This window comes from Delphinapterus leucas, chromosome 6 (genome assembly GCF_059928025.1).
Source record: "Delphinapterus leucas isolate spDelLeu-1000000601 "Yukka" chromosome 6, BTC_Dleu_Yukka2, whole genome shotgun sequence".
In the NCBI taxonomy this organism is placed as follows: Eukaryota; Metazoa; Chordata; class Mammalia; order Artiodactyla; family Monodontidae; genus Delphinapterus; species Delphinapterus leucas.
The window spans coordinates 68,384,886-68,411,968 of NC_143134.1; the positions used below are offsets into that span (position 1 = coordinate 68,384,886).

General features: G+C 44.2%; 1 protein-coding gene and 1 pseudogene across 1 annotated transcript in view; one reads left to right on the top strand and one right to left on the bottom strand.

The window, feature by feature from the left end:
* Window positions 1-281: 281 nt before the first annotated feature.
* LOC111174551 (anaphase-promoting complex subunit 16 pseudogene) lies at window positions 282-779 on the bottom strand (annotated as a pseudogene).
* Window positions 780-16,002: 15,223 nt separating this feature from the next.
* Window positions 16,003-27,083, top strand: part of GLDC (glycine decarboxylase) — a 100,525-nt gene continuing 89,444 nt past the window's right edge. Inside the window, exons 1-2 of the mRNA XM_022573684.2 lie at window positions 16,003-16,548; window positions 17,090-17,168. Of these exons, the coding sequence (XP_022429392.2) occupies window positions 16,294-16,548; window positions 17,090-17,168 (334 nt within the window). The 5' untranslated portion in view covers window positions 16,003-16,293. The remainder of the gene's footprint in view (window positions 16,549-17,089; window positions 17,169-27,083) is intronic.

Below are 27,083 nucleotides of genomic sequence, written 5' to 3' on the forward strand. Positions count from 1 at the left end.
GCTCCAGACGCGCAGGCTCAGCAGCCATGGCTCACGGGCGCAGCCGCTCCGCTGCATGTGGGATCTTCCCGGACCGGGGCACGAACCCGTGTCCCCTGCATCGGTAGGCAGACTCTCAACCACTGCGCCACCAGGGAAGCCCTGATTCTCAGTACTTTTTTAAACAAATAAACAAAAAATTTCCCTGTAAGATCACACATTTAAGTATTTGTTGCTTGTGGATAGATACAGAGAAACCAAGTATGGATGTGAATTAACAATCCAGTGATGGAGCTGTGACTCTCTGGATGGCTATGTAAGCTGTAAGAAAAGTTCCTCACTGGACCTGCACTTGCTGTGCCCCAGAGGTGACCATCCAGGCAAGGTCAACCTGAAGAGGGGGTGAACCCCGGCAGCTGCTGGATGGGTTTAAATTGCCACTATCTGCCTCCAGTTCTTCTACCAGAACAGCTAGTTTTTCCATCCAAGCAACTTACTGGTCATGTTTCACCTGTTTAAGCGTAGATGCCACTTGATAGCTGAAAACGGATTCACAGAGGAATCTCTCAGAGCCACCTTCTAACATCTCTGCAGCTCCTTTGGGGTAGGTGAAAAGGGCTTTCAGTGGTGGGGCAAGGTCTGAGCCACTGAAACCAGATCCAGTGGCAGAACTTCCACTGACCCCACCGGCTGAGGAGGACGATGAAGAGGCAGCCATTTCCTCTCTAGTAGATTTCTCACTTCACTCTGCGGCTTTGACAAGTTCCTCTACAGCCCTGCCCCCAAGGCCAACCGGAGTGGCTGCGTTTACTGCTACGAGGGCGGCGGCCTGCTCCCTAACAATTCTTATTTATTATTGCAGATAAAATTTAGACCTATTGGTAAAGTGCCAAAAATTACTATTGGATTTTCATTAGCCTTCAGTTAAACCTATATGTTATTTTGTGTAGAAGTGATCATTTTTACTATATTTAGGTTTTCCATACAGGATTGTCTTATGTCTCATTACTTTTTTTTCAATTTAAAAAATTTTTATTGGAGTATAGTTGTATGTCTCATTATTTATTGAAATATTATTCAATGTCTTAGTAAAGTTTTATGTTTTTATAATTTAAATCTTGAATATTTAGTGTTAAGATTATCCCTAGTATTTTATCATTTGCTATTATGAATGCAATTTTTTTCTCATCGTATTTTCTAAGTGATCACTGCTAATGTAAAAGAAAAGGTATTGAAACTCTTATTAGATGTCACTTATTAGTTCAAATTACTTTCAACTGATTATTTTGATTTTTATAAGTACTGTAGTAGTTTACAAGTAATAGAAATTTGGCTCCTCCTATCCAAAACTTAATGAAGTTTCAAGCTTTAATACAAGGGCTGTGGTTTCCAAAATAATATTAAATAAACATGTTGACTGTGGGCTTCCTTGCTTATTTCTAGATTTGTTTGATAATCATTTATGGTGTTGACTCTTTTGACTGAACTTATATGTTTAATAGGAATGCTCCATATATATCATATTTACACATCATCTAAAGCTGAGTTCAAGGCAGCAACTACACAAAAGAGGACTAACTTGAATCAACATTAGAGGTTTTCTTCTAGGCATAAGAATGTGGCAGTCTTTACTGAGTTGGGATAGTGACAAATGAAAACTGTATGTTCCTAAGGCACTCATGTCACTTAACTCCATGGTAAAGTTCGGCTACTTTCCTTCTTCTAGATTTCTAAATATGTAAGATCTCAACATAAAGTCTCTCAGTCAGGAGCTGTTTGACATCAGGCAGTTCAAATCAACCATGCAGACAGGAATTGGAACCTGTGCAGAAACTATCGGCCACAAGGAATTACTTCCCCAAATCATGGTTGTAACGAAGTTTAGGTATGCTGGCTTAACTTGCAAGAGCGTATCCATCAGGGTTCAAGCAGGAAAACAAATCACTCTGGGCCTTTCAAGCAAACAATCAAATATTTACATTGGGCTTCCCTGGTGGCGCAGTGGTTAAGAATCTGCCTGCCAATGCAGGGGACACAGGTTCCAGCCCTGGTCCGGGAAGATCCCACATGCCTCAGAGCAACTAAGCCCATGCGCCACAACTACTGAGCCTGTGCTCTAGAGCCCACGAGCCACAACTACTGAGCCCAAGTGCCACAGCTGTTGCAGCCCACACACCTAGAGCCCATGCTCTGCAACAAGAGAAGCCACCGCAGTGAGAAGCCTGTGCACCGCAACGAAGAGTAGCCCCTGCTCGCCACAACTAGAGAAAGCCTGCATGCAGCAACAAAGACCCAACACAGCCAAAATAAATAAATAAATAAAATAAAATAAAAATTAAAAGAATCAAGTGTTTATAACACTGAAGAAGAAGAAGGGGACTTACCTGGTGGCACAGTAGTTAAGAATCTGCCTGCCAATGCAGGGGACACGGGTTCAATCCCTGGTCCTGGAAGATCCCACATGCCACGGAGCTCCACAACTACTGAAGCCTGCGCACCCTATAGCCTGTGTGCCACAACTGCTGAGTCCACGCATCTCAACTACTGATGCCCCCGTGCTCTAGGGCCCGCGTGCTGCGACTACTGAAGCCCGTGCACCTAGAGCCCGCACTCTGCAAAGAGAAGCCACCGCAGTGAGAAGACCATGCACCGCAATGAAGAGTAGCACCCGCTCGCCACAACTAGAGAAAGCCCGCGCACAGCAACAAAGACCCAATGCAGCCAAAATAAATAAAATTTTAAAAAAATGAATTGACTAATATTAAAAAATATAAGAAATTGACTAAAGATTAAAAAAAGAAGAAGAAGAAGTCAGGGGAACCTGCCACTGGCTTCCAGGTTTGCACTATTGCTCTGGTCCTACAAATCAGTAAGTTGTGGCTGCCACACAGGTCAGGAAATCACAGGAACTAGCCACCAGCTGACATCGCTGCTTTGTTGCAGAGAGGCGAGTGACTAACAGTGGAATGCCTGTGCTCATTACAGCAATCCCCATCTGCCTTATCCCACACACCTGCCCACTCCACCAGAGGAAGAAAGACATGGCCTCTACCTCTCTTCTGCCTTACAAATATTGCATGAGTGTATTTTGTGCTGACTGTAAATGGCATCCAGGATCCTGTAGACAACAGGGTCTGAGAAATACAGTTCCAAGAGTCCAGCATTTGTGATATAGAGAAGAGCTTAGAAGGGAGTGAGAATGCATCTTGGATTAAAAAAAAAAAGAAAAAGGGCTTCCCTGGTGGCGCAGTGGTTGAGAGTCCGCCTGCCAATGCAGGGGACGCGGGTTCTTGCCCCGGTCCGTGAGGGTCCCACATGCCGCGGACTGGCTGAGCCCGTGAGCCCGTGAGCCCGTGAGCCATGGCCGCTGAGCCTGCGCGTCCGGAGCCTGTGTTTCGCAACGGGAGAGACGACGGCGGTGAGAGGCCCGCGTACCGCAAAAAAACAGAAAAAAAAAAAGCAGTCTATCTCTTCGGCTTCTCAGCAGCCATACAGTGCTTTCTATCTATAGTTAAGCAAACGACAACAACAGCAAAAATTCCTTCTAATTTTATGCAAGTATCCCTTATACAAAGAAAAGCATGCCCACCTTTTCTCCAGAAGGGGACAACAAAAGTCTCATCAGCCACTATACTATTTCTGAGTGATATTTCTTATTTAGTCATAATCCTCCTTTGATAATCTGTACATCTGTACTGGATTAATTTGTAACATTAACTGCCACCAAATTCTTTATATAAAATAATACAGAAAGGGGAAAGGAAAAACATAGGTTGGTAAATAAAGTATATACATAACAAAGCATGGAAAAGCATACATAGGAACTTCATCTTGTTTCTGCAACTGGTCATCAGACTATAACATATTTATAACCTCCTTCTTCCACTACCTATATCCTGTTCTCTATTTCTGTGACCTTAGCTGGTCACAGTTCTCTACCAGTAGTGAGATGACCCAAATCTCCATTTCTGAAGGGTCTGAGCTCTTACTGGCCCTGTTTCTGTTGGGTTGTTATAGTTTTTTATTACATTTTAGCCACTGGACATGGAAGTACTAAGAGGTGCTTTAGAAAATACCCAGAATTCTGGGACTTCCCTCTTGACGCAGTGGTTAAGAATCCGCCTGCCAAGGCAGGGGACACGGGTTCGAGCTCTGGTCCGGGAAGATCTCACATGCCACGGAGCAACTAAGCCCATGCACCACAACTACTGAGCCTGCGCTCTAGAGCCCGCAAGCTACAACTACTGAGCCTGCGAGCCACAGCTACTGAAGCCTGCACACCTAGAGCCTGTGCTCTGCAACAAAAGAAGCCACCACAATGAGAAGCATGCACCGCAACAAAGAGTAGCCCCCACTCACCACAACTAGAGAAAACCTGCGTGCAGTAATGAGGACCCAGCACAGCCCAAAACAAACAAATAATAAATAAATAAATTAATTAATTAAAAAACCGAAAATACCCAGAAATCTAGATATATTCCTTATTCCCAATGTGAAGCCATAAACATGTTTTCCATTTATAATTAGCATCAATTGCCCCTTCTTTGCTTGTGGATTCAGTGGCATGAAGAGCCCCAAATGTCCAGGTGGCAGTCTTAACTTCTAGTTCAGTGGGATCATTGTTTTTATTTCTTGGAAAAACATTCCTTTCTTTAGAACTAAGTTATCTAAACCAACAGAGCCAATAACTCTGGAATGAGGATAATCCCATATTGTTAATCCCATATTGTTAAACCCATATTTAATTCTGTGGCCATTTTCAACATGAGCTCATTGAGCAAGCGCTGGAGTGGTTGGGGAATGATCCTGGCTCATATACAGAATCTGTTGTCTTGTCCACTTGATTATTGGAGGCCTTGTCTGCAGTTGGTGCTCTTTGGTGAATGTTTACATGGAATGCTAACATCTTCTCATTCTGTGCTATTCTGAGAGGTAGAACCACATGCATCTCTCCTTATCACTGATCCTCTGGTCTTGTTGTGCAACAAAAACCATTATCCACAAACCATTAGCCCTTATCCCAGAGTCAGTGATATCTGTTTTTCTAGACATCTCTCTTTCCAAATGAACTGTTTCAAGTTCTGCCCATTTGGAGGATTTCTCTTCCCTGTGGTCCTTCAGGGCAATCCTTAAGTGGGATTATATCATAGTTCTGTAGTAATTTCTTTTGGCTTGTGTCAAATATCATGAAATACCATGCTTTAGCCCATGTTCCCCTGGATGATGGAATGGATACCATTCCACTTGTTGAAGGAGTGCTGCTGGGCATACCCAGCTTTAAATACTGGTGTGTCAGAAAACATCCAGTTCATGGTGGGCATAATAGATCATACCACCAATGATCAAGCATGGCTTTGCTTCAAAGCCTATGGGTCTACTCTATGATTCTCCCATTAGTGCTTACCAGAGTCTCCATATAACATCGTTATGTGCCACAGACAGACCACCACTGGATTTACTGGGTCATGAGTCCCAAGTGTTAGATCAGCTTGTTTTTCCTTTTTCTTTGGCTCCACTCAAAACCGTCAACTTTATGGGTAAATGAGTTGGAGCAGTAAAAGAAATGTGGCACATGCTGCCTCCAAAATCCAAAAAGGCCACTTATCATTGTGCCGCTTTCTTAGTGATAGGGAGTTTAACATGCACAAAATTCTTTCACTTTGAAGTGGGTAGCCCAAGAGGACTAAGACCACTGGAGCCCAGAAACTTAACTGAGGTAATGGATTCCTGAATTTTCATGAGGTTTATCTCCCACTTTGTGGCATGTGTCTTCCAAGGCATCAAGCAAACTTGCTACATGCTGCTCACCAGGTCCTTCAAACACTGTGTCCTGTGGAAGAGCAAGACAATCACAGTCCTAGTGGAGGGACTTCCCTGGTGATGCAGTGGTTAAGAATCCGCCTGCCAACGCAGGGGACATGGGTTTGAGCCCTGGTCTGGGAAGATCCCACATGCAACGGAGCAACTAAGCCCGTGCGCCACAACTACTGAGCCTGCGTTCTAGAGCCCTCGAGGCACAACTACGGAAGCCCACGCACCTAGAGCCCGTGCTCTGCAACAAGAGAAGCCATGGCAATGAGAAGCCCGGGCACCGCAATGAAGAGTAGCCCCCCCGCACGCCTCAAGTAGAAAAAAGCCCACGCAGGGCAACCAAGACCCAATGCAGCCAAAAATAAATAAATTTATTTTTTAAAAAAATGTCCTAGCAGATTAGAACATGACACAAAGTTGAGGAGCTGATACAGCCCTGTGGGAAGACAGGCAGGTGTACTGCTTCTGCTGACAGATGAAGTAAAGTGCTTCTGGTGGTCTTTACTAATTGGTATAGAGAAAAAATAGTCTCTCCAGATTAATAGCAGTACACCAGTTGCAAGTGGCTATGTTAATCTGCTCCAGTAATCAGTAAAAGCAGATCCAATTGGAATCCCTACCTGAATACATTTTCATAATCCATTATCAAGCTCTAAAATCATGTCCTGCACAGATCAAGCAGAAGAGTTGAAAGAGATATGAATCAGACTTATGCTCCTGGAAAAAAATGGAGTTAGATGTACTGTTACTTATTTCTCCTCCTAATTATAACTAAAATCCTTGGTTGAAATACTTAAAGCACCTATCATAAGACTCTGAAAGGTTGGGGAAAAGAAGGTGGCCTGGCCAGGCCCTTTGGGACTTGAAAACTGGCCCAGCGGTGAGCTTCATGAGATTTTTATTTTGCCTCCTGTATATCCAGGCCTCAGTGCAAGGGAATCCTGCTCCCACTAGCCAAAGGAATGGGAAAAGAGTGACTCTTCAGGACAAAACCCATACTACTCCAGGTAAACGCCATGAAAAAAGCCACACGCATCCCCATTGTCACTATTTCTGGCCAAGCCTGTGGGATGGAGCCCTGTCGACATTGCCCGGCCTGCACCAACACAAGCAGATGCAGCTATCCCCTAACCTGGCGCTACAGAGACTGTGAGGGGGTGCATTCTTGACCGTCGCTGCCCTACACTAAGTGAACAGCTGCAAAAAGGCAACCTGCTGCTCCTTCCCAACTAGTGACTGGGTGAGAATTAGATGAGAGAACTGGAAAGCAGGATTCTTTAAATCTGTGTATGAAGTCCTGCACATACCTTTGAGCAGACCATCCATGAGGTTGACCGTAATCAACACAGCAAACTGAACTATGTGTGGACTAGTGCCCAGGTTTCAGTTTGGCTTCTGGATCACACCCAAGTAGGGCAGACCAGAATAGCAATGCAAAGGCTTTGAAAATGAATTGACACTTGAAACATAGCCCACAAAAGTGGGCCGGGACATGCATTTTGAACCTAAACAGTTTGACTGCCTTCTAAAATATAAGACCTAAATAGGAACCAGAGACTCATAATATTCAAAATGTCCTGGATACAATGCAAAATTACTCATCATATCAAGAACAAGGAAAATCCTCAACATAAATGAGAGCTATAAAGAGGTACTAAATGGAAATTTTAGAACTGAAAAATACCAATGAATAAATAAATAAGAAATCAATGGCTGGGCTTGACAGCAGAATGGAAAAGACAGAAGAAAGAATCAGTGGAGTTGAAAGTAGAGCAATAACAGTTACCCAGTCTGAACAACAGAGACAAAACAGGGGGGAAAAAAAAAAAACATGAGCAGAGCCTCAGGGACATAGGAGACTCTAACAAAAGATCTAACATTCATGTCATTGAAGTCCCAGAAGGAGAAGAGAAAAAGAGGGAAGGGCCACAGAAAGAAATAATGTCAGAAAATTTCCCAAATTTGGCAAAAAATACAAGCCTACATATTTAAGAAGCTTAGTATTATGGACTGAATTGTGCTCCCCATCCCCAAATTCATATGTTGAAGCCCTAACCCCAATATGATTATATTTGGGGAGAGGGCTTTTAGGAGGTAATTAAAGTTAAATGAAGTCATAAGGGTGGGTTCCTAATCCATTAGGATTGGTGGCCTTATAAGAAGAGGAAGAGCTTTCTCTCTTTCTCTCTCTCCCTCTTTCTCGTTCTCCTTGTGCACACACCAAAGAAAGTCCAGGTAAGGACACAGCAGGAAGGGATCCATCTGCAATCCAGAAAGAGAGCCTTCACCAGAACTGAATTGGCTGGCACTTTGATCTTGGATTTTCCAGCCTCCAGAAATAAATGTCTGTTGTGTCTACCTCATTCATGGAATTTCAGTGTGGCAGCTCAAGCTGACTAAGACACTGAGAAAACCTCAAATAAGATAAACCCAAAGAAATCCATGCCAAGACACATCATAGTCAAACTTCTGAATACTAAAGACAAAGAAAAGTGCTGAAAGAAGCAAAAGAGAAATGACATTTTATCTATAGGGGGAAAAATATTTGAATGATATGATTTCTCATCAGAAACCATGGAGGCCAGAAAGAAGTGGCACACATTTTTCAAGTGCTGAAAGAAAAGAACTGTTGACTCAGAATATTATATCTTGTGAAAATATCTTTCAGGAATGAAGGAGAAATCAAGTCATTCTCAGATGAAAGAAAACTGAGAATTAGATGCCAGCCTTTAAAAAAAAAGACTGAAGGAAGTTCCCTAAACAAAAAGAAAATGATAAAAGAAGCATTCTTGGAACATTAGAAGGGAAGAAGAAACAATGGAAAGAGCAAAAATATAGATAATGTCTTCTTGCTATGAATTCCCTGAATTTTTGTCTGAGAAAGTATCCTTCACTTTTTTTTTTTTTTTGGCTGTGTTGCTGTGTGCAGGCTTTCTCTAGTTGTTGAGAGTGGGGGCTACTCTTCATTGTGGTGTGCGGGCTTCTCATTGTGATGGCTTCTCTTGTGCAGAGCATGGGCTCTAGGTGTGTGGGCTTCAGTAGTTGCAGCACGTGGGCTCAGTAGCTGTGGTGCATGGGCTTAGTTGCTCCATGGCATGTGGGATCTTCCCGAACCAGGGCTTGAACCCATGTCCCCTGCATTGGCAGGCAGATACTTAACCACTCACTGTGCCACCAGGGAAGTCCTATCCTTCACTTTTTAAAAAAAGTTATTTATTTATTTTGTTTATTTATTTTTGGCTGCACTGGATCTTTGTTGCTGCATGCAGGCTTTCCCTAGTTGGCATCGAGCAGGGGCTACTCTTTGTTGTGGTGCGTGGGCTTCTCATTGTGGTGGCTTCTTTTGTTGCAGAGCACAGGCTCTAGGTGTGTGGGCTTCAGTAGTTGTGGTACATGGGCTTAGTTGCTCCGTGGCATGTGGGATCTAAGTTCCCTGACCAGGGATTGAACCTGTGTCCCCTGCATTGGCTTTTTAAAAAAAAATTATTTAATTTATTTTTTATACAGCAGGTTCTTATTAGTTATCCATTTTATACATATTAATGTATACATGTCAATCCCAATCTCCCAATTCATCCCACCCCACCCCCACCCCCCGCCACTTTCCCCCCTTGGTGTCCTTACGTTTGTTCTCTACATCTGTGTCTCTATTTCTGCCCTGCAAACTGGTTCATCTGTACCATTTTGGCAGGTGGATTCTTAACCTCTGCATCTCCAGGGAAGTCCCTATCCTTCACTTTTTTTTAAAAAAATAAATTTATTTATTTATTTATTTTTGGCTGTGTTGGGTCTTCGTTTCTGTGCGAGGGCTTTCTCTAGTTGCATTGAGCGGGGGCTACTCTTCATCGCATCGCGGTGCGTGGGCCTCTCACCATCGTGGCCTCTCTTGTTGCGGAGCACAGGCTCCAGACGCACAGGCTCAGTAGTTATGGCTCACGGGCCCATGTGAGCCCACGGCATGTGGGATCCTCCCAGACCAGGGCTCGAACCCGTGTCCCCTGCATTGGCAGGCAGACAACCACTGCGCCACCAGGGAAGTCCCTCTATCAGAACTTTTAACATGTTATTTTAACATAGTTACTTGAAATTCCTTGTAGAATCATTCCAACACCTGTATCATATGCATGTTTGGTTCTGATGATTTTTGTCTCTTCAAACTGTTTTTCTTGACTTTTTGCATGCCTTGTAATTTTTGTTGAAAGCCCAATGTGCTGTATTGGGTATTAGGAACTGAGGTAAATAGGGCTTTAATATGAGATCTATGTTAATTTGGCTAGAGTTGGGCTGTGTTTAATATTGCCTGTTTAGTTCTTTTTATTGTAGCCCTGTTTATGTGGTGGTATATTGTGGAGGAGAGGAAGTGTTTCCTAATGTTCTAATTAAATATTAGTGTTTTTGTGGGCCTACATCTCAGACTGTGAACTTCCAAGTGTTTCTCCAGTGATAAAGCTCCCTCACTCCCACCCCTGCCCCATACTTTTTTCCCTGGTTGCAGAGTTCCCAGTCTATTTCCTTGAAGCACTAAACACTTGTGACTTTTTTTTTCCCCATTATGTGAGACCAGAAGGCTGGAGGGGGATAGAGTGGAAGGAATTCCCTTCTCCAGCTGGGATAAAGCTCTGGTAAAGTCCTTTCCTTTGCAGAATAGGTCTTTGTCATAAAGAAGACTCTAGGCATATTTCACAGTGATTACTCATTCTCTTCCCCTACCAGTGCTATGAGGAGATATTTCTTGGATCTTCACCCTAACTATGGTAGGGCTTCTGGGGGTAAAACCCAAGAAAGTGTGAGAGCCTCACTAAGACTGTAGTTCCCAGGAGTTTTAAATTAGTCTCTTTTAAATTAGTCCACACTCAGCATCCAGCAATTCATCATAATTACCATTATGTGTTCCTACCTGTTTCGGGCTCCAGTGGCTTCTGCTCTAGGTAATCAGATCTTGGCTGTGATTCTTTGTATGAGCCTGTCTCATCAGATTTCAAGGTGGCATTTTGCCCTGCAATGTCAGTTTTCAGATGTGTGCAAAGGTTATTGATTTTTCATTTGTTTACCTTTTTCTTGTTGTAAAGACAGGAGTGATGACTTCCTTGCTCTTTTTTTTTTTTTGCGGTACGCGGGCCTCTCACCGATGTGGCCTCTCCTGTTGCAGAGCACAGACTCCGGATGCGCAGGCTCAGCGGCCATGGCTCACGGGCACAGCCGCTCCGCGGCATGTGGGATCCTCCCAGACCAGGGCACGAACCCGTGTCCCCTGCATCAGCAGGCTGACTCTCAGCCACTGCGCCACCAGGGAAGCCCGACTTCCTTGCTCTTTACATAGTGGAACTGAAACCAGAAATCCCAAATTTCCATTTATATTCTAATCCTCATAACACCCCACTGTGATTTGTGGACTAGAGTTATTTGGTTTGGATCTGCAGAGTTTAGCATTATCTTAGAACAAGGTTCTAATAATCCACCCAAAGTCTGGATATTTTATTTCATTGATATATTAGTCAGGGTTCTCTAGAGGAACAGAATCAATAGTATACATACCCTCTCTTTCTTTTTCTCTCCATGTATACACACACACACACACACCTCTCTCTCTCTCTCTCTCTCTCTCTCTCTCTATATATATCTATATATATATATATATTAGTCTCTCTCTCTCTCTCTCTCTCTCTCTCTATATATATATATATATATATATATATATTAGTCTCTCTCTCTCTCTTTCTCTCTGGAATTGGTTCATGAGATTACAGAGGCTGGTGAGTCCAAAATCTGCACTAGCAGGCTTGCAGGCTGGAGACTTAGAGAAGAGCCAGTGCTGCAGTTCAAGTCCAAAGGCTATTAGGGTACAACTAATGTTGCATTTCAAGTCCAAAGGCCGTCTACTGCATAATTCCCCCTTGCTCAGTGGAGATCCGTCTTGTGTTCTAGTCAGGGCTTCAACTGATTAGTTTAGGCCCACCCACTTTATGGTGGGCAATCTGCCTTACTCAAAGTCAACTGATTTAAATCTTTAATCCAAAAGCATTCTCACAGAAACATCCAGAATAATGTTTGACCTCATATCTGGGCACTGTGGCCCAGGCAAAATTGATATATAAGATTAACCATCACACTTGGTAAATGACCACAGGTATCTTTGGGAGAGTTTAGGAGGAAGATTTATAGTATATACTTATAGCAGGGCCATAAGATCTCTTCTCAGGGATTCTTTCTTAAGATCCCCATCATCTAAGATGCTCTGGGTCTATGAAACCAGCTAAAGTAAGAGAACTAGTTGAGCAACTGGGTCTCTCCATTTGGGTGACATATCAAAGTTTGGTTCACCAGATTAAGTAAGATTTTCATGGGCTGCTCATTAATTAGTGAACACCAAAGATCCCTGTGGATCAAGCCTGATTACCTCTCTAACTCTGCTGTGCATTATAGCAACCTTACTCACTGTCCTCTGTTTTCTAGGGTTGCCCCTGGCCTCTACCCCTTTGGAACTCCATCATTACCATTGAAATCAGGGTGCCCATTTCAACAGTGGCATCTTCCACCATCATCTCACACATGCAGACATAAAGTACAGAGCTTTTCTAGAATAACGCTGATCCTCTTGAACCGATGGATTTCTTTTGGTGAAGATATTGTCCTCTGTGTCTTACTGAGGAATACACTGGAAGGGCTGAAGAGCGTGTTGCACATGATGAATCCAACACTCTTATCTCACCAAGTCTTTGATTTTCTTCTTTCTTTCTTTCTTTTTTTTTCTTTTTTGGTCACATGGCTTGTGGGCTCTTAGTTCCCCGACCAGGGATTGAACCTGGGAACTCAGCAGTGAAAGCACGGAGTCCTAAACACTGGACTACCAGGGAATTCCCTCTCACCAAGTCTTTGGATCCTTTCTTCTCTATTAAACCAAGAAAGTTCTAGTATCTTAACCTAATTTAATGAGGGCCATTATTGAGTCTGATTTCAGTCAACCAACTCAGCAGACCCTTAGAGCCACTCCTGACTTATTGAGTTAATACACTAAATCCAAATCTAGTGCTGCAAACACACCAATCACTTCAATATTATATTCCTTCTCCCTTGGTTAGAACGCACTCCTACACAGGAATCCTCCAGTGCCAATGTACATTAGCAATGTCTTGCAATTATTTCCCTGTGTAAGCTTCTCCTCTGCTGTCAGACATCTTATTCACTTTCCTAGGGTATGCTGCAATCTGACTCTGGCTGTGGATCTAGAGGTAAAGAAGCATTGGCATACCTTTGCAAAATTAATTCTTTTTTTTGGCTGTGCTGTGTGGCATGTGGGATCTTAGTTCCCTGACCAGGGATCGAACCCATGCCCCCTGCATGGGGAGTGTGGAGTCTTAACCACTGGACCACCAGGGAAGTCCCTGAAAGGTTAATTTTTCAGTGAAGCCATTACAGGCTCTTCAAGCAAGGGATGGCCAGCATCTCAGAGAGGGGAGAAGGGACTGCTTCAAGTGGCAAGGGGAACTCAGTGGGATTTGAGGACTCAAGATAACTAAGGGCTTCCCTGGTGGCGCAGTGGTTAAGAATCCGCCTGTCAATGCAGGGGACATGGGTTCGAGCCCTGGTTCGGGAAGATCCCACATGCTGCAGAGCAACTAAGCCCGTGCGCCACAACTACTGAGCCTGTGCTCCAGAGCCCGTGTGCCACAACTACTGAAGCCCGCATGCCTAGAGCCCATGCTCCGCAACAAGAGAAGCCACAACAATGAGAAGCCCACACACCGCAACGAAGAGTAGCCCCAGCTTGCCGCAACTAGAGAAAGCCCGCGCCCAGCAACAAAGACCCAACGCAGCCAAAAATAAATAAATTAAAAAAAAAAAAGATAATTAAATTCAACCCAAACTACGAAGATGTCCCCATTCCAAATCTTAGGGTTTTTTTTTGTTTGTTTGTTTTCTTATCCTATCTCCCCCTTTTTTTTTGTTTTTTACATCTTTATTGGAGTATAATTGCTTTACAATGGTGTGTTAGTTTCTGCTCCATAACAAAGCGAATCAGCCATACATATACACATGTTCCCATATCTCTTCCCTCTTGCGTCTCCCTCCCTCCCTCCCACCCTCCCTATCCCACCCCTCCAGGCTTTCACAAAGCACGGAGCTGATCTCCTGGTGCTATGCGGCTGCTTCCCACTAGCTATCTACCTTACGTTTGGTAGGGTTTTAAATTAATCCCAAGCTTTCACATATGAGTCCTAATAAAGCTGTGGATTCAACTTGTATTATAATTTGACAATCAGCTGGATCAAACATTGGGTCTGACTTGTAAATACCTTCTCCCTGCAGCTACAGAAGTTATAGAGCATTGAAGCTCTCTAGTTCTTTGAGCTGTCATTTTATTCGGTAAACTCTCCTGGGCATTCAAAAGCCACTAGCACTCTCTATAGTCCTTGTAGGCATCATTCCCACCAGAAGGGTCTAACCTAGCAACTATTTGGTCTAGCAAAGACCTTTCTTCAATAGGCAATTTATTCCCCACTGATAATTTAAGTAACTCTTTCCATTTCATGCCTAAGGCTATCATGATCTCATTCTCCACTAGTGATAATGTTATCACTGTCTTCAAACAGAATTGGGTCAGATAGCTAATCCATTTAAGCTTTAAGATTACTATCTTAAAGCTACTTTTGGCCTCAGTTACAGTCTTTGTTAAGGTTTATTTAGGAAAACAAACAAAACACTCAAAATATTTCAAGCATAGCTGGATTAAAGTGCCAGGAATAGGTGCATCTAAAACCAGTGGAAGGACTGGAAGAGCAAGAGACAGGGTAGATAGAATACCACCATCTTCAGGTCAACCACTGAAGCTCTAGTCCAGGACAGTGAGAAATTCCTGCTGCCTACTAGGTTGGAAAACCACAGGACATTTCCATTGACGGACACAGCTGCCTTGCTGTAGCAACATGGATGTCTGGTAAAGAAGCGCTTCATGTCTGCTGCTGTCAGAGAAATAAGAAAATGTTTTCCATTTTTATTCCATTTTCCAGTTCTCACACAAGAGTATCTTGTTGACAGAAGACTAATAACATTCAGAACTCTGGAGCCAATCTTGGAATCATAGTTCTCTTGCTTCCAGTTCCTGTGATACACAGAAAAAGAATAGTCAGGAATGGGGAATAAATGCACATTTCTCCCCCTCCCCCCAAGGCCTCTAGCACTGAGGATATCTCCTAACTTTTATGAAGGCTGTAATTTCAATTCCAAATGGATGAAAAGCTGTTCAGAGACATTCCACCCAGCCTTTCTAGCTCACCACTCACCCCCGCCTGCCATACAAACATTTTGCCTACTGCTTTTTATTTTATACTTTCCTGCCTCTCTGCCTAGTCTCTGTGCCTGTCAGCTACAGAACCCAGAGTGTGCAGAAAATGATTGAAGGAGGAAGCTTAGAGGAGGAGAAAGAGGACACCTTCTGTTTTTCCTAGTGTTAGTACGCCTAATGGTCTGCTGATTTCTGTCCTTCTCTCTTCCTCATATTAGAATGACAGTGGGAGTTTTGAAAGTTCATTCTCGATAAAAATCTCAAGAGATAACTAGAGAGATTAGATTTCAAAAATATCCAGGTATAAATAATTTTCCAACTAAGATGACAGTGCAAAATGTATACCTTTGTATCTTTTGCATTTTTATACCACACACCTGCGGGGGGGGCGTGGGTGGGGGGAAGGAGGAAAGAGAGAGAGAGAGAGAGAGCTCAAGGCTAGTGTTATGGCAGTGCTTTCAATGCATAATCTCTTTTTAAATCCCATCCAGCTGTATGAGATGCGGAAACTAAGCTCAGAAACTAAACATAATCTCTTTTTAAATCCCATCCAGCTGTATGAGATGCGGAAACTAAGCTCAGAGGTTGGGTAACTCGCTCATGATCCTACAACTATATAAGAACTCTCATCTGTGCATATTGGTTTCCATGAGATATGACAGAAAAGATACCCTAAAATTAATGGAGACTAACCAACTCTTTGAGTCTGGCCTCTCTGTTGGAATCCTCTTCCATCTCAGCTGAATTCCCCAGGCACTACGCCTGTGGCCTCTGGCAAGGAGCGCATGGAGCGCCCCCGCCCCGCGTCAAGCAGAGATGGAGTAGGAGTAATTGAGAATGGAAGGCTCCGGGCGAGGAGCAGAGGGCCTGAGGAGGGGGTAGGGAAAGGGGGCGGGGGGCGGGGTCTACCCCGCCCCCGCCCTTCCGTTCACTCCCATTGGCCGACCGTTTCCTGGCCGTATCCCACTGCCCACCCCCAGAACGACGCTTAAAGTGTGCGAAGCAGGTGCCTCGAGTGGAGTAAGAACTTTGCGCGCGTGCCCGGGCTCAGCGCGGCACCACATTCATTGCCTCCGACCATCCATCTGTCCCTTCGGTCATCCAGCGGGGAGGGGCTCCGGCCACCCGGGGGCAGCCGCCACACAGGGGACCGCGACCAGAAGAGGAGCCGAAAGCGTAGCTGACCCTCGCCGGCCCGGCAGGGGACGGTGACCACCACCATGCAGACGTGCGCCAGGGCCTGGGGGCTGCGTCTGGGTTGCACAGTCGGGGGCGGCCGCCGCCTGGCTGGAGGCGCGGGGCCTCGTTGGACGCCGTGGGGCCGTGACAGCAGTAGCGGCGGCGCGGATACCGGCGGGGCTGGGGCCTCGCGCCTCCTCGAGCGCCTCCTGCCCAGACACGACGACTTTGCTAGGAGGCATATCGGCCCCGGGGACAAAGACCAGAGGGAGATGCTACAGGCCCTGGGGCTGGCGGTAAGGACCCCAACCCGGCCCTCAGAGGCCTCACCCTGCGCCGCCCGGGTTCTGCCCGTACGGCCTCCCGGCCCCCGCCAGGAGCTCTGCTTCGCTCCGCGTGGGACCCGCACCCTGGCCCGGGGCCCCTGGTGTGGGAGCGAGCACGCGCGCTCGGTCTGCGTGCCCCAGCCTGCTCCCACCAGGTTACTTTCTCCTCCACCCACTCTTCGCGCCTCAAAACTGTATATTTTTCAACCTAAGTCGCCCTGCAGATGAGCTCTCACTTTGCAAGAGAAGGACCTCCTGATTTATCCGATTATCTCCGGTTGCCCACTGAAATCCAACCCGGAGTGGCCGAATCACTACCCCGACTCATTATTTTTTTTCTCCAGTGATTTTTGGTTTGTTCAAAGTTGCTCTTTTTAGAAAGAAACCCTAATTAGACAATTTAAATGAAGTTTCCCACAAGCCTTTGTAGATGCAAAATGCAGAGGTGACTTTTAACTGAGAAGCAATTTCCTCTGCCTTTAGTGTTCACGGACTTGCGTTTTAATTTTAGAGCATTGATGAACTGATCGAGAAGACCGTCCCCGCCAGCATCCGCTTGAAAAGACCCTTGAAAATGGATGACCCAGTCTGTAAGTGACCGGGAGATTCCGTTGCTCTGGCCTATTTGTCTTCTATGGTCTTTGAAAGTCCAGCTGTGGGTTAGGATTGCTCAGGAGGGAGAATGTTTATGAAAATAAATCAGCGTTGGGTACCGCACGGGGCGGAAGAGGGTGGAATAATTCAGTTCTTTATCTCAGCGTGGAGACAGCAAACTTCCCAGGGGAAGGCAGTGCACAAACACGTGTAGAGGACTCCCAACTTTCCAGGCACCTGTCCCAGACTATGGTTCTCCCATCCTTTGGCTTGAGAGGTGTCATCACTTCTCTGCAGATCAGGATACTCAGAAGGGAAAAGGAATTGCCTACAGTCATGCAAACAGGAGAGTGACAAAAATAGGAAACCCAGACATCTGGCCTCCTACCCCAAGGTTCTTTATACCACAGTAGCTTCAGATCGTTCTCTCTCACATCCAAATTTTACTATTTATACCTACTGAAAGGCAGCAGTACTTTTAAAGCCTGAATGATTTTTATAGAGAAACAGAAATAAGATTCATACTTGATTAAGAAATCTTAGTTTAACCATAGACTCTCATAGAATTTTATTTTTTATTTTTATTCTTTTTAAAATTCAAACAGGAAGAGAATTTTATTTTATATTTAAAATATTTTTAATGGTCTGAAGATTATTTGACTCCCATGGGCTGAGCAAGAATCCACAAAAAAATTAAAGGCAAATAGGCAGCACTGAAGAGCTTTTTTTTTTAATAAACAGGAAAGAATTCTCATGGTTTTGAATCATAAAAATGCTATCTCTTACTTCTGGAGTCAAGTGAAGAGAAGACGATTGGTTTGTTTTAGGTTTTAGAACAGAAAGGATATGTGGAAGGCAAGCTTTATTTTGTTTTAAAGTATACAACTTGAGGTATGAAGCAGGTCCAGCTCCAGCTGGCTGATGCTGTAACTCAGGGTGTGCTGAGGGCTGCTCCCTTTGTTAGTTTCAAATCTGAACCATTTCCCCTGACGGCAGGGACCTTGTTCATAGAAGAAAATACGCGCTTTTTGTCCAATTGAACTGATTGAGACTTGGGGATAGCTGGAAGGCTTATCTACTTCAGGTTTAGGAAATCAGAATCTTGATTAATTGTTTAGAGTGAAGAGTTATATATTTTTGAAGCAAGCCATCGGTGAATATTTGAATAAGTAAAAGCCCTCCTGAGACTTTCAAAGTCAGGACATGTTAGGTCAGCCCTTTTACCATATACTCTAAAATAAAATGTTCCTGAAGAACATTAGCATCTAGGAACCATGTCAAAGCTATCTAGTCTTTTTTAGTTCAGGTGCTTGTTTCCAGCTGACTAATTTGAACCTTGGGGGATTCCATTTCTCCTCCTCTCCTCTTTAGAAGCAGACTTCTGATAAGTAATTTGCAATTTAAGTGTAAACTTTAAACCCAGCTTCTGTGAGACTTGGGGCCGGTTCCATCTGGTTAGTCTGAGGTGACTCAGAAAATATTGCACAGTCAGGAGTCCCCCCTTGCCCTGAAGTGGGCGGGCTCTCCAGCAAAGCTTGCTACTTGGAAGTGAGCTGGGGGCGGAAATGGGGGGGAGGGGGAGGTGGTGGTGGGCAGCACAGAAGGCATCAGTGTTTTCATCTGAGGTGTGCACACATCATGGGTAATGAATGTGTTCCACGTGAGGAGAGCAAATTGGTACAGGTAACCTCTAGCAGAAGCGTTTTCATTTAACAGTGGAGCAGCATTATCCAAACTTGGTTTCACGTGAATGCTGAATACCTGTGTTCTACTGTAGTCAGAGGAATTCTAGACCAAATATTTGTTCACTGCATACAGAGAAAACTAATAAGAGCTAGTTAGATGAGTCTTAAATCCCTCATTGCTGAGGAAAAAGAAGATTGTGAGAGCTGTAAGCAGCATGGAGATACTTGGGTTAGTTCTTATGCATAACTTTATAATCTCAAATCTTTATGTAGTGCTTACCATGTACTGGGCACTTTTTAAAGTGTATTTCATGTATTAATTTAATCCTTATTACAGCCCGGAGGGGTAACTACCATTAACAACTCTGTTTTAAAGATGAAGAAACCGTGGCATACAGAGGGTAAGAATCCTACTCGAGCTCACCACTGGTAAGCGGTGAAGGCAGAATTCACCCCACACAGACCAGCTGCTGTTCACACTCCAGCCATCAGTGTACATTGTCTTCGTTGTGACCTCTGCAAGGGGGTGGGTGTATAAGGTAGGAAACTCCTGCCCTGACTCTTCCAAAGCATCCAGTTTACGGGTATGCACAAGGCCAATCACACTGGAATCACTCTGCCATTTGCCAGCTGCCCTAGTGGAAATGCAGCGGCAGGCTGAGAGCACAGGTGTGAGAACACTCAGGCCCGCTGCCAGGGCGAGGGAAGGGATGACAAAAGTTCAGGACTAGGGCTGGGTATCGAAGGGTGGGTAGTTATGCTCTGCTGGACGAGGCTGGGGGAGACTGCCGGAGCTAAAGGGACCAGCTTGTACAGGACAGAGTGGCCCGACAGAGTCAGGGAGGTACAGAGGGTTCAGCTGTCCCGCAGGATGCTCCCCTTCCCCTTGGACACTTCAGGAAGTGCCTTGAAAGAATACCTTGATCATTAGTTGGCTTCACAGTAAGCCATACTTTAGAGAAGCAAGCAAAGATACTCAGTTCAAAACCCTGTCAGATTCATCTAGTCAAGTGAATTCTCCATCCCTCACTGACATACACAAAGAACAAAAAAAACTAGAGGGATATATGTCAGTGGGAACATTTGTTTCTCTGGATGATGCCATTATGGATGATTTTAGATTTCTTTTTATTCCTTTGCTTTTTCTAGATTTTCTACAATAACTATGTATTGTTATTAATACAAAATTTAAATTACTTTATGAACCATGCCAGTCACTTTCGGCTATGATATGCCTCTCTGTATAGTATTTTCAGTGAAGCCATCTCAAGCGAACCAGACTGAACTAGCCTGTAACTTCACAGAAGCAGGGTTTAAAGTTTACACAAAATTGCACATTGCTTATTGTGAGCATGCTTAGGAAGAGAAAGGAGACACTAAACCCTTTAATGTTCAAGTTATTCAACCAGAATTGACTGGCTGAGCTGTCAGAATGAGACTTGATGGTCTTGTGAGAACTTTGTATTCTAAGAGATATCGTTTAGAGTGATTTTAATAAATGGTTAATGGAGGGCAGTGAGCAGAGGGAGGAGGTATTGTGTAACGCAGCTGCAGGTGGTGACTGTCACCCAGGTGGGGTTGGACACTCTTCCATTTTGTTTTTTATTTTTGACTGCATTGGGTCTTCGTTGCTGCGTGTGGGCTTTCTCTAGTTGCGGCGAGCGGAGGCTGCTCTTTGTTGTGGTGCACGAGTTTCTCATTGTGGTGGCTTCTCTTGTTGAAGAGCATGGGCTCTAGGCGTGCGGGCTTCAGCAGTTGCAGCACACGGGCTCAGTAGTTGGGGCACGTGGGCCCTGGAGCTCATGGGCTTCAGTAGTTGTGGTGTGTGGGCTCAGTAGTTGCAGTGCGCAGGCTCAGTAATTGCGGCTCGTGGGCTCTAGAGTGCAGGCTCAGTAGTTGTGGCACATGCTGTTAGTTGCTCTGCAGCATATAGGATCTTCCCAGACCAGGTATTGAACCCGTGTCCCCTGCATTGGCAGGCAGATTCTTAACCACTGCGCCACCAGGGAAGTCCATGGGCACTCTTCTGAACTGACCCCCAAGGGCACCTACAGGGCAGTTGTTCCCCTGGCTGTGGGCGTCAATTATCTTTCAGCTGGATTAAGTCTGTTGTGAGGTGCAACCTGTAAACTCTTCAGTCTCTGACAAATCTCTCCTTTGGCCATTCCTAGCTCCTTCAGTTCCCAGCACATATGAATTATTATTTCATCTTTAGGATAATTTCAATGGATTTTCATTATACAACTGTGGAGATAAATAAAGACCAGCCAAATGAGAAAAGCAAAGGCTCTTTATTCTGAACTTGCTCTAGGAGTCAGCCTTTTGTTTTGCAGAGGAGTGGGAAGACCTCATAGTGAAATAAAGGAAAGGCTTCAGGTGTGCCCTGTTGGCCTGGGCAAGCTGTAGGTGGGCCAATTAAAGCAGGGCTTCCTATGTGATTGGTTAGGGCTGCTTGTTTGGCTTTGTCTGGTTGGTCCTAAATTGGAAGCAGGGACCAAGAGTAGGGAAGCTGTCAGTTATTAATCAAGTCCTGGCCCTTTTGGGCCAATTGTTATAGAAGTTATCATTCATTTTCCTCCATTGTCACTGGAGATGGCAAAAGATGGCTTTCTGCAAGTCTAATCTGTAGCAGGCTGAGTTCAGAGGTGGTTTATTGTAGATAAGGGGGTTGGTTTCCTGAGTAGGTCGCTGCAGGTTGTGGGTGAAAGTTCTGTGGTCTGGCTATTCCTTATTTATATGTTTAGACTCTCACAGCAGTCTGTTGTCCTTTTATTTTTGTCATAAATTCTTGTTAGGCAGACCCCTGCTGATCTGACTGATACCTTGGACGGTCAACATATTGCCTAAATTGTAAGTGTTTATGGCTATTTACTATAGGCGAGGAACTGTGAGGATAAATGTATGAAAAAACATAGTCACTATCCTCAAGGAGCTTACATCTTAACATAAATTGATTCAGAAAGTTAAAGTGTCCAAGATGTCATAAGAAACATGAATAAAATGCTGTGAGTGTACAGAAGTGATGTGAAATTGGATAGAAAAACAGGGATTTCTGAAAACAATGTGAAAAGTTGAGGTATATCTTTTCCTGTTAGAAACAAAGACAAAATCTTTACATTGACTATGTTTTCTTTGTGTGTAAATATGTTATTATAAGAAGGGAAAAACACAAAAAGGCAGCTCCTTCATTGAGAAAAAGAAAATGGCAAAATGCAATGTGTGAAGCATAATTATGGAATTATTTGAGTATTGTTATAGTCTCATCCTGGATGGAATCTTAATAGAATAATTATGCTGTCAATGATTTGGGGGATTCTGGAGTGTTTTCCAACACCACCGAGCAATTTTCAGTTCTCAGGGGACACCAACTGGTTGTCCTACGATTTAACTCACTTCTGATACTGTCTACCTGCATATAGCATCAGACGTCACAGATTAAGTCCCCCCAAACTGCCCCCACTTCAGATGCCAATCACAAGTTAGGGTTTTCACCTGGGCTTCTGACCAACAAGCTATAAATTGGACCCCCTCCTCTGGTTCAATTAATTTTCTAGAGCAGCTCACAGAACACTAACATTTCCTTACATTTACTAGTTTATTATAAAGGATATTATAAGAGATACAGGTGAACAGCCAAATGAAGAGGTACATAGGGTAGGGTCTGGACGTGTCCCAAGCATAGGAGCTTTTGCCCCCATGGAACTGGGGTCGACCACTTTCCCAGCACAGGGATGTATTAGCCAGCCCAGAAGCTCATCAAATCTGCTGTTTTTATAGAGCTTATCCTGCAACCCCTCCCCCCTTCCTTTTCCCAGAGGTCAGTTGGTGGGCCTGAAAGTTCCAGCCCTCTAATCACTTGGTCTTTTTGCTGACCAGCCACATCCTGAGGCTATTTAGGAACCCCACCCTAATCACTTTATTAGCAGATACTCAGGTGTGCTCAAAAGGACCTGAGTATGAATAAGACAAGATACTCTTGTCACTCAGGAAATACCAAAGACCAGAGATATTTCTTATTATACTACAGGGATATTTTAGAAAAATATGTGGTGATATATCCTGATAAAAGTGGAGAGGTGAAAATATTTATTTTAAAAGAGATGAATCCTAAAATAAATTGTGATCAGTTTTTTCCCCTTCCTTTTGAAACTAGAACACCAAATGAGAAATCTTAGTCTTTGTAAAGTATCATTTTTAAGCATTAACATGTTTTGAACTATCAATCTAAATAAGGATGTAAACTGAAACAAGCTCAAATTACCAGAAATTTGAGTTTATTTGGGAATAGCAGAGGAATTGCAATTTAGGAGACATGTGCTGTAGAAGCTGCAAACAAGTTATTGAGGGTCTGGGGCAGGTTGTGTTTGTGGGCAGGGAGCACAAAGAGAGGGACATCCAGCCAGAACCCAGCCAGTAAGTTCATTGGCTTGAGTATGGAGAGATTCTTGGTGGATGTTCATTGGTCCGGAGATAAGTCTTAGTCTTCTGTAAATCAGGCGTTTACAGGAAATCAGTCTCTCAGTTCTTAAGTTCCGTTCTTCTGAGGGAGCATGTGTGAGATTCTCCATTTCATATCCTTGGGTTCCATTTTTTTTTTTTAATAGTCCTTTTTCTGCTGATAGCACCTTATCTTTATTTGGCTGTATGAGTCCCATCCTTTCCCTCTTCAACTTTTATGTTTCTACTGTCTCAAATTGTTCCTTTTTTTTTTTTTTTTGTGGACGGGCCACGTGGCTTGTGGGATCTGAGTTCCCCGACCAGGGATTGAACCTGGGCCACAGCAGTGGCCACCAGGGAACTCCCCTTGGGTTCCATTTTGGATTGAAATCCTTTCACAGGACTTGCTTATTTTTTGACATGCAAGGATACAAACATGCTGACATATGGTGATGAGGGGTCAAATAGGTCATGTGATTGAGACAAAGAACTTAAAATGTAAAACAACTTTTTCCTCTTCATCTTGTTAAAGGATCATGGAATTCATCCAGCACCATCAAAGGTTTTATGTAAATGGAATTCTTTAACAATATTTTTAAAAATTGGCAAAGTAACTGTATTAGTTATCTCTTGCTTTATAAGAAATTACTACAAAACTGTGGCTTAAAGCAACAATGAACATTTATTATCCTCACAGTTTCCGTGGGTCAAGAATCCAGGAGCAGCTAAGCTAGGTGGTTCTGGCTGAGTCACTCATGAGGTTGTGGTCGCACATTGGTGGACGCTCAACTAGGGCTGGAGGAGCCACTTCCAAGGTGGCTCATAAACATGGCTGGCAAGTTGGTGCTGGCTGTTAGCGGGAGGCCCCGGTGCCTCCTCACATGGGTCTATCCACAGACTGCTTGAGTGTCCTCACAACATGGCAACTGGATTCCTGCAGAGCCAGTGATTCAGGAGAGAAGGAAAGCCAGGCAGAAACTATTCTTTTTATGACCTAGTCTTGGAAGTTCTGTAGTATCATTTATATCATATGCTGTTCGTAAAAGTGAGTCACTAAGACTGGCCCAAATTCAAGGGAAGGGGAATTAGTTTACACCTTTTGAAGGGAGGAGTGTAAACAAGATTGCATGCATAATTTTTTTTAAAAGACGTTCCTTTTTAGAGCAGTTTTAGGTTCACAGCAACATTGAGCAGAAAGTACAGAGAATTCCCCTATACCTCTTGCCTCCACATATGCACAGCCTCCCTCATTATCAACATCCCCCACCAGAGGGGTACATTTGTTACCACTGATGAACCTACGTTGACACATCATCATCACCCAGAGTCCGTAGTTTACATTAGGGTTCACTCTTGGTGTTGTGAAGTTCAAAGTTGTGAAGTTCAAACCCATTCTGTGGGTTTGAACAAGCGTATAATGACATGTATCCACCATTATAGTAGCATACAGGGTGTTTTCACTGCCCTAAAAATCTTCTGCATAGATATTTAAAAAACTACCATATTCATCTAAATTAGCATATACTTGCTATCATAAATTATAATGAATTTTATCTAACTTTTAAAAGTACTCAGTGCTATCAAAATAAAATATGCTGTGCTTTAAATATGGTATTACTCTTGAGGACTATTGAGGTACATAGGGCCATTTACCCATACAAAAAATGCCCCAATCTACTCCCCTTTGTCACCATTGGGTTATAAGCCACTATCACCAAATCTATGTCTATAGCCTCCTCCATCTACTTTAATTCCTTGAGAGACTTCAATGGAAAATACAATACTGCTTTAGGCACTGAGGATGCAAGAATCAGGAAGTAAAGGGTGATAAAGATATGGTCCCTGACTGTAGGTTAAAACTGATAGGGAGATAGATACTGAATAGCTCCTTAGGTCTGCAAATAGGATGAATGGTTTAGCTGAGGTTATGGCATGAGCAGAGGCTTGGAAGTGTGGACATGCCTCAAATAACCTAATATGGTTATTTGAGGATGGTGAGTAGACCATGTGTGTAGAACATTGAGCTGCAGAGAGGTATGGAAAGCAAGGTATGGAGGGCCCAAAGCCATGATAAAGGATTTGTTTTCCTCTACATAGTGGGGAGACATTAACAGTTATTACAGAGGGAAGTGACATATTCAAACTGTGTTTTGCAGAGTGCCTCTGAGACAGAGGCAAGGAGACCAGCTGGGAGATTGTTGGAGATTTTATTTATTTTTTTTATTTTGGGCTGCCTTGGGTCTTCGTTGATGCGCGAAGACTTTCTCTAGTTGCGGTGAGCGGGGGCTACTCTTTGTTGCGGAGCACAGGCTCTAGGCACGCATGCTTCAGTAGTTGTGGCTTGCAGGCTCAGTAGTTGTGGCTCACAGGCTCTAGAGCGCAGGCTCAGTAGTTGTGGCGCACGGGCTTAGTTGCTCCGCGGCATGTGGGATCTTCCCGGACTAGGGCTCGAACCCATGTCCCCTGCATTGGCAGGCGGATTCATAACCACTGTGCCACCAGGAAAGCCCTGTTGGAGATTTTAGAGGTGAGATTTTAAATGTGTCTACCAGGAAGCAGTCACCAAGATGATATTAGATATGTAAGAGTGGGAGCATGAGAAGGCAGAGGAGCCTTTAGACTGTGATGCAGGTCTGACCCTGGTGGAGGGGCAGAAGGATGGAAGAATTGGGTAAGAAGAATCATAGACTGCAGCACAGATCTAAGAAGTTTTGGTCAGACTGAGCAGAGTCCTTGAACCAAAGTCACCCATCAGAGGAGTCCCACATCTTACAGGAATGGGTCTGCATTTGTTCTCCTGCTGGGCTTAGTATCAATAATTGCCTGGGAGCAGCCTGTGGGAAGTATGGTTTTGGTACAAACATGGTGGTCGGTCCAGCGGGGCAGCAGGTAGGATTGTCAGTCAGTTTCTAGGCTGAGTGTCTTGGGGTGATGGACATGTCATTAACAGAGAGCAAACAGGGAGAAGAGGAGGGTCCTAGAGGAAGACGAGATCATGGGTGTTGTTTGAGCAGAACTGAATTTGAGGTACTCAGGAACATGCATTTGAAAAAGCTGAATCAGCAGTTGGAAATAACGAGTCTAGAGCTCAAGAGAGAGATTAGAGGTGGAGTTGCAGATTTAGTGAGTCTTCTGAATGAATTAATGAGAACGAGTGAGATTTCCTATGGATGAAGTATTGGGAAGAAAGTGGAAACCAGGATATTGGGAAATAGAGTATGGAAAAAGACACAGGCAGAGCAGCCTGAGATGAAGTAATCCAAGAGGCCAGAGGATACGTTTTAAGTCAGGGGTTTGTGGACCTCATTGTCATATTCTGGACCTTTCTTAGGCATAAGAGAGAAGAAAGTCCACATGATGACATAAGGACACTCCGAGGTGGGAGGAGTTTAGGGGCTGCCTGTCTGATGATCTAAGTGAGAGGCAGGAAGGGTGAGACAGAGCATTAGAAAAGTGAGAAAGTGATCATCTGGGTAGTGAGGGGCCTAGATCACCCTGCATGGAAGACCTGCTGAGATTTAATGGCTTGAATCTGTAAGGTTTGCTAGGATCCCCTCACCCAGCATCATTTAGTGACCTGGGAGCAGGAACAGAGGAATGGGGTGCCTGAGTTTAGCTTAGTTTGAGGATTGGTAAAGTCAAGTGGCCAAGGACTTCAAGTCCACACAGGCTGGCTGGGGTGGGAGACAGGTGAGGCAGTCCCATCCATCCACATTGGGATGGGAGCTCAGTGAGCACCTTATGGGAATGGGCGTGGGGGGCCTGACCTGCTCGGGAGCCTGAAGGGGG